The sequence below is a fragment of the Theropithecus gelada genome, chromosome 1 (assembly GCF_003255815.1).
Source record: "Theropithecus gelada isolate Dixy chromosome 1, Tgel_1.0, whole genome shotgun sequence".
Classification (NCBI taxonomy): domain Eukaryota; kingdom Metazoa; phylum Chordata; class Mammalia; order Primates; family Cercopithecidae; genus Theropithecus; species Theropithecus gelada.
In genome coordinates, this window is record NC_037668.1 from 121,489,066 (window position 1) to 121,501,154 (window position 12,089).

Consider the following 12,089-nt stretch of genomic DNA (forward strand, 5'->3'; position numbering starts at 1 on the left):
AAAGTCATACCCACTCTAAGCTGGGTGCAGTGGCACATGCCTGCAATCCCAGCTACCTCGGAGGCTGAGGCAGGAGGATTATGTGAGGGCAGGAGTTTGAGACCAGTATGGGCAACATGGCGAGACCCCATCTCAAAAAAAAAAAATTTTATTCATTCTATTTCTCCATTGTTGTTACCTCCTTACTACCCTTCCCACTGTGTAACTTACTGTATTTGTCTCTTGAATATTAAATTTACTGTTTTCTTGAAAGTCACAAAAAAACCTCATTGTATAATACACAAATTTAGTATCCTCTTTTCAGCTTTTGTAGATTTAACTGTCCATTCCCTGTTTTGATATTTTCTCTTCTCTTGACTTTTATGATTTAATATTTTTCTGGTCCTCTTCTTATTCTGAACTAACTACTTTCTCACTTTTCTGCTCCTTGTATTCCTTATGTTCCACAATATAGAATTTAATCTGTAGTTTGCATATGGAAATAAAGAATCTCCTTTAGATAATGTTAGCTTTTTAAAAAATGCCTAACATCATTTTCAAACACATCAAGATAGCTTTGGTGGCCTGAACAGTTAAAAAAAATTTTTTTTGTAATAGATCCAAGACAAAGAAAAATTGTTGAATGAGGTTTTCTTCATAATACTTATTTTTGCCTGGCATTTAAGTATATGTCTATCTACTTGTTTATTGATTGTCTCCCCCACTGAAAATGTAAGCTCTGTGTGGACAGGGTATGGTCATTTCGCTTATTTCTATATTTCCAGTGCCTGGTATGTAGTAGATGCTGAATAAATATTTATGAATGAATCAAATGGCTAAATAAATTATATACAGTAAACATAACTAGTTTTAAATGCTAGATTTCATCAGGTTGTGCTGGCCAAAATTTCACTTTTAGCATATTACTTTTAGCATGCAAGAAGTTAAAGATTCAGAAAAGGTAACTGAGAAATAATCAGTGAAATAGAAGAGAAATTAGGAGAGTATAATGTTTCACAATGTATTTCAAGGAGGGTGAGATCAATTGTGTCCAGTGTTGCTAAGTAAAGTGAAGATTGATAATTGACTATCATATTTGGTAATGTTGAGGCTTTTATGACCTTCATAAGACTGGCTTTAGAGTAACAATGGGAATGAAAGCCTGATGTAGAGTGGGTTTAGCATAGAATGGAAAGAGGAAATAGAAACACCAAGAATAGACAACTCTTTGGATAAAGAGCAAAGCAGAGAAATGAGGGAGATGTGATGTCAAGGGAGAGTTTTTGTTTTGCTTTTCAACATAAGAGAGAAAACAGCTGTTGGATAGTGATAGGAATGATCCAGTAGACAGGGAAACAGCAATTCAAGACAGAGAGTAGAAGGAGTAAAATCCTTAAGGTAGGCTTAAGAAATGGGATACAGGAGAGCAGTAGAGGAGTTGGTCTTAGATAAATGAAGGGGCAGTTCATCCACTGTAGTGGGAAGGAAGGCAGAATATGGGAGCACAGAAACACATGGAATGGAAGGTTTGGTAGTCGGAGAGAAATTTCTTTATTGATTGCTTTTATTTTCTTAGTGAAATAAGAAGCAGTGTTTTTAGCTAAGGCATAGTAAGATATTGGAAATTTAAGAACAGGGAAGGTATATGAAATGATTACTTACTTTGGAGAGTAGGAAAGCATAAACAGACTAGCAAAGTCTAGTAGAATTGGTAGCCAGATAGTTCTGTCATGTGGAACAACCGTGCAAGATACAGGACATCTGGCATCATTTGTCCCTGCCCATTGTATATCTGCAGCAGCATGTTCCTTTCTCCCCTATCATAGTGACAACCAAAAAGTACCATCACAGATTTCTAGAATGTTCTGTAGAGGATGGTACTGCACCCTTTAAGAACCTCTGCTCTACTCCAGTGACCCTTGCAGTCATAGATATGCAAGACTCTCTTTTTGGTAAAAATAGCACCTAATTTATGCAGGATAAATTTGATAAGTACAGTGACAGATTGTGATCATAACAATACATAGCCTTTACTGTATGTCAAGCAAATCCTTTACATAAGTTAACTCATTTAATCCTTGTAACAACCCCCTGATAGGTACTATTATCTGAATAGTACCAAATGATAGTACCTAATAGTTCTACTGTAGCAGGTACTGTTATTACCCTTATTATATGAGGAAACTTGAGTCCCTGCTCTTAACCACTATATATAATATTTACATAATTGTGTTGGCATTTTCTTCAGTACTGTCTAATTACATAGTTTGGTCTTGCAGTTGCTTAGCCAGTTAAGGATTAAGAGTAGGAGTTAGCTGGGCATGGTGGCTTACACCTGTAATCCCAGCACTTTGGGAGGCTGAGGCAGGTAGATCATGAGGTCAGGAGTTCAAGACCAGCCTGGCTAAGAGGGCGAAACCCCATCTCTACTGAAAACACAAAAATTGGCTGGGCGTGGTGGTGCGCACCTGTAATCCCAGCTGCTCAGGAGGCTGAGGCAGATAATTGCTTAAACCCAGGAGGCAGAGGTTGCAGTGAGCCGAGATTGCACCACTGCACTCCAGCCTGGGCACCAGAGCAAGACTCTATCTCTAAATAAAAAAATAAACAGTAGGAGTTAAAAGTTACTACATAACTGATAGAATGATTTCTTACTCTGTAGGTTTTTGCAATATATATTTGAATTTTTCAAGTCGTTTCACCTAGTCAATTATCATTGAAGATCAAATTAAAATTAAATTTTCAAAATACTAGCCGGGTAAGGTGCCTCACACCTTTAATCTCAACACTTTTGGAGGCCAAATGGGGATTACTTGAGACTAGGATTTCAAGGCCAGCCTGGGCAGCATAGCAAACCCTATCTCTACAGAAAAATAAAATGAACAATTAGCTGGGCATGGTGGCGCACATCTGTAGTCCTAGCTACTTGGAAGCTGAGGTGGGAGGATCACTTGAGCCTGGTTCGAGGCTGCAGTGAGCTATTATCATGCACTGTAGCCTAGGCAATGGAGCAAGAACCCATCTCTAAACAAAACAAACGCAGTCTATTGTTAAACTTAAAAGATTGGATTCTTACAATCCTATCAAAGTTATATTCTGTACAAACATAGTTTTCTTGATTGTCAATGATACTCTACGTAAAGTTTTAAATGCATTAACCACAGTCAATACTCATAAGTTTAAGCTCACATGGAACTCTTATAGCGCATGAGCCTCAGTGACCACCTCATAGTCATTTACATGTATGTTGCATTAATAAATATATACTACTCTGTAAAATTTAATGAAAGAGATGCATTTTTATTTTTTTGAGACAGAATCTTGCGCTGTCACCTAGGCTGGAGTGTAGTGGCACGATCTCAGCTCACTGCAACCTCCGCTTCCTGGGTTCAAGCAATTCTCATACCTCAGCCACCTAAGTAGCTGGGATTACAGGCCTGTGTCACCATGCCCAGCTAATTTTTGTATTTTTTAGTAGAGACGGGGTTTCACCATGTTGGCCAGGCTGGTCTCAAACTCCTGGCCCCAAGTGATCTACCCACCTTGGCCTCCCAAAGTGCTGAGATGACAAGCATGAGCCACCGTGCCTGGCCTGAAAGAGATCTTTTAAATTGGGATGTAGAGCCATGATCTGTAGCCTAGTTCAGGTCCTCAGCTTATTTCAGCTACCACTTAAGTATGACATTGCATTGGTCTCCTATTTAAAAGCAGAATTTAAAAACTCTTAAACCAAAGAAATTATTATTTAAATAAAGTGTTATAAAGAAATCCAGTATGTCAAATAGATAACAAAGGTAGTTTATCTGATTGGGGGTAGGATATGTCTGACCTTTACCCAGTTACTTAAATCTACTCATGGCTGCTCATGCAAAAGCTCCAGAGCAGCCCTGGATTAATCATTAAGGAAAATAAGCAGGAGCATAGGGGACTAAGGGAAATGCCACAGAGTTATTTGTCCTAGCTATAATCTTCTTAATTCATTCACTGCCACACTTGACTTCAGTAGAATTTTTAGTAATGGTCTTTATCTGCCATGTTCAAATTTAATCTGCACTGTTGAAAAATCATTTTCTGTGGTATAGTGAGTGACAAAAGTTTAAAAGTTTCATTTGAAAGTGTCATCAGGTATTACATTTGTTTCTTTACACATGGTGTGAGTTTCAAAACCAGCTAGCTTGGTCTGGATAGCATTTGGCTCATCAACTGATTTGTCTAAAGGACTCTTAAGCATTTTTTTAAAGCAATGGTAGGGCCAGGAGGCACCATTGTTGGGCTGTGCAGAGGGTATCAGCTGGCCTAAATCCAGCTATGCTTGAGAAAGTGCAGTCTTAAAGTCCACTGGTACAATGGAAAGAATGTGGAAATCGATACATGAGAAGTGTTTAGTAAGTGTTAGCTCCCTTTCTTGTGTTGCAGCCCAAATACTATTTTCCTAATGGTTAAGTACGTTGGCACTTCCATTGAGAGTAGAGCCTCTTAACACAGCAGTGTTCTGCTTTCAGACTAACAAAAGCTTCAGAACTCAAAAAATTATACCTGTACACAATTTAGAACACAATATCAGCAAGTTCAGAGACTTCACATTAACTCTTATTCTAATCCTGTTTTGGATTAGAGCAGTGGAAGTGTTGTGAATACTGATTAATTAGCTAATTCACCATTTATTAGGAATTTATAAGAAGTTATTACTTCTATTTTGCTTATTTGTAGTTCTCAAGATATGGTACATATATCGTGCAGTAAGATGAAAAATAAGAAATTAGGAAATTAGCTATAGGGAAAACAAAGATAAAAAATATTAAACCAGGAGTACAGGTAATACCTAGAGACATGATAATATTTTCAAATTCACACCCTCAGTAAAGATGAAGGTATGACAAGAAAATTTGGCTCATATTTTTTAAAATCCCCTGGGCCTTTTTCCTCTATTTTTCTACTTTATGTTCAACTGCTTTTATATGCAACCAATTCTCTTTTGTCTTTTTCTTTTTCTGCTCTTTTTTCTTCTTTTAGTCTTCCTTTTTAATTGACTTTTTTCATGTAGCTATTCATCCTTGTTTATTGTGCTCTCAAACGATAATGTGACAGTGATGCCTAAATATGTTATTTTTACATTCCTTTTTTTGAGTTTTAAAATTAGTTTAACCTCATATTCACACCCACCTCATTCAGCCAGAATTGTTTGCTTTTATTTTTTATTTTATTTATTTATTTATTTTTTTGAGATGGAGTTATGCTCTTGTCTCCCAGGCTGGAGTGCAGTGGTGCATCTCGGCTCACTGCAACCTCCCACTTCAAGGTTCAAGTGATTCTCCTGCCTCAGCCTTCTGACTAGCTGGGATTAGAGACACTCGCCACCACACCCAGCTAATTTTTGTATTTTTTTGGTAGAGATAGGGTTTCACAATGTTGGCCAGGCTGGTCTCGCTCCTGACCTCAGGTGATCCACTCGCCTCGGCCTTCCAAAGTGCTGGGATTACAGGCGTGAGCCACTACGCCTGGCCTGCATTCTATATTCATGTGGTTCATTATTGACTTTTTATGATTCATATTTTTCAGTAGACTAAATATTTCTCTTGCTTTAAATTATACTCCTGTTATTATAGTAAACTTTTAATGCTCAATCAGCTTAGGAATATTTCAAATATTAATCTATTATTTTGCATTATTCCAGGGAGAAAATGTGTAATTAAAAGAAGATACCGATATGTTGAAAAAAATGGAATTTTTGGTACTGTGCTGTGTTTACTTATTATATGTAGCTCATACTTCATAGAAGCTGTTATTTTGCTTTTGAATAAATTTTATATTTCAATATTTTAAAAGAAAGCCCCACTAAAACTTATTTATATTTTTAAAGAAAATTTATTATTTTATTTATTGTTTTTTGGCTTAAACTTGCTGCTTTCCTTTGCTTTTTATATAAAAATCATTGTTAAAATGCATAAGTACATTGAGGAATGTAAATTTTTTTTGTTTTTGAAATGAAAGGCCTCACATATTTACTACTGAACCTAGCCAACCAATGCGTTCATAACAGATGCAGAGAGAAAAAATATATTCCCAACAAAACATGTCAAACTCTCCAGATAGTGGTGACATTTTCACCTTGATATGGTAACATGATTGTGACTTTCAGACAGCATAAATATGTTTGCCATCTCATGTGCAGTTCCTTATAGACCCAGCTTGGTTCTTCTCCATTGTCTCCTTTTGGTTTTATTTTATTAATAAAATCCTGATTTTATTACCAGTTTTCATCCGAATCCACTGGGGAACGGCACAATTTTGCTTTTGTTTCTTGGCCAGCAATTGCTTAATCCCAAAAGTCTTGTGAGAAGACATGGCAAGAAGCAGAGTCAAGCACACACCATGATGGCGGAGAAAGGAAGAGAGGCGAGGAATATCAGTTCTTAATCAGACTATTATTTGCTAATTTTTTTGGTAATACTTAATTTTTAAAATTAGCATAAATTTGTAACTCATTCTGCCAGAGGTTTATAATTATACTAATAATGGCTGATTTTCATTGAGTCAGTTTACTGTTTATCAATGACTATTCTAGGCACTTGTATTAGTCTGTTCTCATGCTGCCAATAAAGACATACCCCAGACTGGCCAAGTGCAGTGGCTCACGCCTGTAATCCCTGCACTTTGTGAGGCCAAGGTGGGCAGATCACAAGGTCAGGAGATCAAGAACATCCTGGCTAACACAGTGAAACCCCCTCTCTACTAAAAATACAAAAAAAAAAAAAAAATTAGCTGGGCATGGTGGCGGGTGCCTGTAGTCCCAGCTACTTGGGAGGCTGAGGCAGGAGAATGGCATGAACCCGGGAGTCGGAGCTTGCAGTGAGCCGAGATCATGCCACTGCACTCCAGCCTGGGTGACAGAGTGAGACTCCGTCTCAAAAAAAACAAAAGAAACCTACCCCAGAACTGGGTAATTTATAAAGGAAAAGAGGTTTTGCTTTTGTTTTTGTTTTGAGTTGGAGTTTTGCTTTTGTCACCTAGGCTGGAGTACAGTGGTGTCATCTTGGCTCACTGCAACCTCCGCCTCCTGGGTTCAAGCGATTCTCCTGCCTCAGCCTCCTGACTAGCTGGGATTACAAGTGCCCACCACCATGCCTGGCTAGTAGTTTGTATTTTTTAGTAGGGACAGGGTTTCACCATGTTGGCCTGGCTGGTCTTGAACTCCTGAGACCTCAGGTGATCCCCCACCTCGGCCTCCCAAAAGTGTCAGGATTATAGGCTTGAGCCACTGCACCTGGCCAGAAAAGAAGTTTAATAGACTCACAGTTCCACATGGCTGGGGAGGCCTCACAATCAATCATAGCAGAAGGCAAAGGAGGAGCAAAATCAAATTTTGCATGGCAGCAGGTAAGAGAGAGCATATGTGGGGGAACGCCTCTTTATAAAACCTCAGATCTCATGAGACTTATTCACGATCACAAGAACAGCATGGGAAAGACCCACCCTTATTATTCATATTTTTGAAGATTTAAAGGAAGAGATGGCCATAATGAGTGAATAGATGGGGAGGAATCTTAGACAAATAGAAATCAATGAATGGGACAAGGTAGAAACCAGGGAGTCCCAATATGTTAGAGGCAGGCAGAAAAGAAAACTGAGAATGGATGTTTAGACGTAAAATAACCAAATGGGACCTCTAGAACCAAAAATAATATTATCTGAACATTTAAAACTCCCAATATTGGCTTAACAGCAGGTTGGTGATGACAGAAAAGTCAGTTGACTTGAAAGCAGATAAATAGTAAATTTCCACTCTGAAGAACAAAGAGAATATGATTGAATAAATATAAAAAGAGCATCTAAGACCTGTATGACAGTATTAAGAGGAAAAGAAAGGGAAAATGAGGCAGGAAAAAAGGTTCTTATAGTTATGGCTGAAAATATCACAAATGTGGTGAAAAGATGACAACGTGTAGATTTTCTAAGCTCAACAAGCCCTAAGCAGGATTCAAAAAAAAAAAAAAAAAATCCTGCTTAGTCATATAATAGTGAAAATTCTGTAAACCAAACACAGAAATATCTTAAAAATAGAGAGAGAAAAAAATCCTTATGTAGGGGAACAGTGATCCAAAAGAAGGCAGATTTGCCATGAGAAAGGCTGAGACACACTTTTAAAAGGACAACTGTATTAGACTGTTCTCACACTTCTATAAACTACGTGAGACTGGGTAATTTATAAAGAAAAGAGGTTTAATTGACTCACAGTTCCACGGGCTAGACAGGAGGCATGGCTCAGGAAGCCTTGGGAAACTTAAAATCGTGGTGGAAGGTGAATGGGAAGTCAGCGTGTCTTACGTGGCAGGAGCAGAAGGAAGAGAGAGCAAAGGGGGAAGCGCTACACACTCCTAAACAGATCTTGTGAGAACTCTATCATGAGGCAGCACTAGGGGGATGGTACTAAACCATTAAAAACCACTTCCATGATCCAATTACCTCCCACCAAGCCCCACCTCCAATACTCAGGTTCAAAATTCAACATGAGATTTGGGTGGGGACACAAAGCCAAATCATATCAATCCAACCATGTCCCCTCCAACATCTCATGTCCTTCTCACACAAAATTTCAATCATCCATTCTCAACAGTCCCCTAAGTCTTAACTCATTTCAGCATTAACTCAAAAATCCATAGTCCAAAGTCTCATCTGAGACAAGGCAAGTTCCTTCCACCTATGATCCTATAAAATAAAAAACAAGTTAGTTACTTCAAAGATACAATGGGGGTACAGACATTGGGTAAATGCTCCCATTCCAAAAGGGAAAAATTGGCCCAAAACAAAGGGGCTACAAGCCCCATGATCCAATCACCTTCTACCAGGCTCCACCTCCAACACTTGGGATCACAATTCAATATGAGATTTGGGTGGGACACAAAGCAAACCATATCAACAATAGAATGAAAGTTTAAAGTATGGACAAAGGTACCAGGGAAACAAGCATGAAAAACACTTCAGGGCTATATTAATATCTGACAAAGTAGATGTCAAAAAATGAGTTTTGCCAGAGATTAAAAAAGGATGTTTTGTAATGGTAAAAGGATCCATTTAATAGGAAGACATACTCCTAAATGTGTATACACCAAATAACAGACTTTAGACACATGAAGTGAAATCTAACCGAACTAAAGGGACAAATAGATCCACATAGTGGGATAGTTTAACCTCCAGTTTTCAGTAATTAAAAGAATAAGAGACCAAAAAAGTCAGCAGGGATAGAGAAGTTATGAATAATATCAAACTGATTTGACTTAACTGACATTTAAAGAATACTATAGAGCCAGGCATGGTGGCTCATGCCTGTAATTCCAGCAATTTGGGAAGCCAAGGTGGGAGGACTGCTTGAGCCCAGAAGTTTGAGACCAACCTGGGCAACATGGTGAAACCCTGTCTCTACCAAAACAAACAAAAAAATCAACCAGGCATGGTGGTGTGTGCCTATAGTCCTAGCTATTCAGAAGGCTGAGGTGGGAGGATTGCTTGATGCTTGAGCCCAGGAGGCAGAGGTTGCAGTGAGCAGAGATCACACCACTGCACTCCAGCCTGGGCAACAGAGCGAGACCATATATATATAATACATATTGTAGGCCAGGAATGATGGCTCACACCTGTAATCCCAACACTTTGGGAGGCTAAGGCAGGAGGAATGCTTGAGCCCAGCAGTTCAAGACAGGCAAGAACAACATAGCGAGACCCCATCTCTACAAAAAATTAAGAAATTAACTGCACATGGTGATGTGTGCCTGTGGTCCAAGCTACTCAGGAGACTGAGGTAGGAGAATCTCTTGAGCCTGAGAGTTCAAGGCTGCAGTGAACCGTGATCACGCTACTGTACTTCAAGCTGGGCAACAGAACAAGACCCCATCTCAACAACAACAACAAAAAGCAGATTGCTATTAAATATGAGGGTCATCAGTGCATACAGACTGCCTAAATTAAAAGGCCTGACAAAAGCTACAAATCAACAGTTTTAAAATACTGGACATGAAGCAATAAAAGACAGTGGTTTCTGAGAGAGGGGTGAGCCCTTTATTTCTCCCAGCTTATTACCTGGAGTAAGTTTCTAGGCTGTGACCTTGGGTTGAAGAGGCAGAGATAGGAATCTGGGGAGGCTAAGAAGGCTAGAATTCACAGGGCACAGTATTAGAGAGGAGAGAGCTATACAGAGAACTCTGGAAATGAAAGGATCTCCCTCAAAATTTTCAGATGAGAAATCATCAGTGACTATATGTGAGGAAACTACACAAGACAAGGGAAAGAACCACTTGAATAATTGGAACAATCCTCAGAGCTCAGAAAGCTCTGACAACAGTTTTTGTTTCCATGACTAGGAGTGAGAAAAATCTCATCATTTTCAGGGCATCAGGTAGAATTCTCAAGAATGTTGCCTCAATAATGGGGAAATAAAGCCTAGTCTAAATGCCTCTTGGGTACTAGTTAAGAGTCATTTAAAGCAAAATCTGAAAGGATAAAACTGTTTTCAAATAATCATGCCCAAGAACAAAAGCTCAAGAATATTTATAGGAGTAAACTATTTAATAATGTAAAATTCAGAATGTGTTTAATCAAGTTACCAGGGCCAGGAATGGTGGTGCAGCTGTAGTCCCAGCTATTCAGAAAGCTGAGCAGGAGGATCACTTGAGCCCAGGAGTTCAAAGCTCTAGTGTGCTATGATCACACTATGAGGAGGCACTGCACTCCAGCCTGGGCAACATAGCAAGACCACATCTCTTTTAAAAAATTACCAGGAATGGAAAGAAACAGGAAAATATGACCCAATAATGATAAAAATCAATCTAAACCAACCAGAAAAGACATAGATGATCAAATTAGTAGTCAAGGCCACTAAATTATTACAACTGTATTCTATACGTTCAAGAAGCTAGAAGAAACACTGAACATGTTGAGTAGAGATATGGAAAACATAAAAAGGAAACACAACTTTGGGAGATTAAAACAACAATATTTGATGAAAAATAAATTGGATGAGATGAACCGGAGATTATATATTGTAGAGGAAAGATTAATGAACATGAATACAAAACTAGAAACTATCAAAATGAAACAAAAAATTGTAGAAAAACAAGTGAGCAGACCATCAACCAGCTGCAGGAAATCTTCAAGAGACCTAATATACTTCTAAGTGAAGTCCCTACAAAACAAAAGGTAGAGGGGAGGGGGACAAGGGGAAACAAAAATTCTAAAAAAAAGTTTTCAAACCTCTTGAATACTATACTAGAAACTATAGTGTGTTGTGAGGTTTATAATCTATGTAAAGTAAATCTATTCCAATAATAGCATAGGGATTGTGAGGAGGGAAATGGAAGTACACTGTTTTTGGTTTTTGTTTTGTTTTGAGATAGTCTCGCTCTGTTGCCAGGCTGGATTACAGTGGCGCAATCTCGGGTCACTGCAATCTCCACCTCCTGGGTTCAAGTGATTCTCTTGCCTCATACTCCCGAGTAGCTGGGACTATGGATGCCACCATGCCCAGCTAATTTTGGTATTTTTAGTAGAGATGGGGTTTCACCATGTTGACCAGGATGGTCTCAATCTCCTGACCTCGTGATCCACCCACCTTGGCCCCCCAAAGTGCTGGGATTACAGGCATGAGCCACCACGCCTGTTAAGGCTCTTATATCTTATTTCAGGTATAAGAGTGAAATATCACCTGAAGGTAGACTGTGATAAGTTAATGTTCTATATTAAAAAGCCCTAAAGTAACTTTTAAAATAACACAACAAAAAGTTATAGTGAATAAACCCAAAAATAAAATAAAATGGAATCACAAAAAGTAACTTTTCCAAAAGAAGACAGAAAAAGAGTGAAAAGGGAGAAAGGAATAACTGGGACAAATAGAAAACAAATAGCAAATGGTAGAATAAAGACAACCAAATCAATAATCACATTAAATGTAAATGGCATAACCATCTTCATTAAAAGAGATCATCAGGTTGTATCAAAAAATGAGACTCAGCTCTCTGCCACCTATAAGAAACAATACTACCTACAAGAAGTGCAAGACAGAAATAGATTAAAAGGATTGAAAAATATGATATGCTAACACTGATCAAAATAAAGGTGGG

General features: G+C 38.4%; 1 protein-coding gene and 1 pseudogene across 2 annotated transcripts in view; one reads left to right on the forward strand and one right to left on the reverse strand.

Moving 5' to 3' along the window:
• CCDC18 (coiled-coil domain containing 18) overlaps window positions 1–5,924 on the forward strand; it is a 107,215-nt gene extending 101,291 nt beyond the window's left edge. For both annotated transcript variants that reach the window (XM_025405366.1, XM_025405293.1), the window contains one exon: window positions 5,654–5,924. In XM_025405366.1, coding sequence (XP_025261151.1) covers window positions 5,654–5,668 — 15 coding nt within the window. In that variant the 3' untranslated portion in view covers window positions 5,669–5,924. The remainder of the gene's footprint in view (window positions 1–5,653) is intronic.
• Window positions 5,925–6,155: 231 nt separating this feature from the next.
• On the reverse strand, window positions 6,156–6,324 carry LOC112636961 (annotated as a pseudogene).
• Between the last annotated feature and the right edge of the window lie 5,765 nt (window positions 6,325–12,089).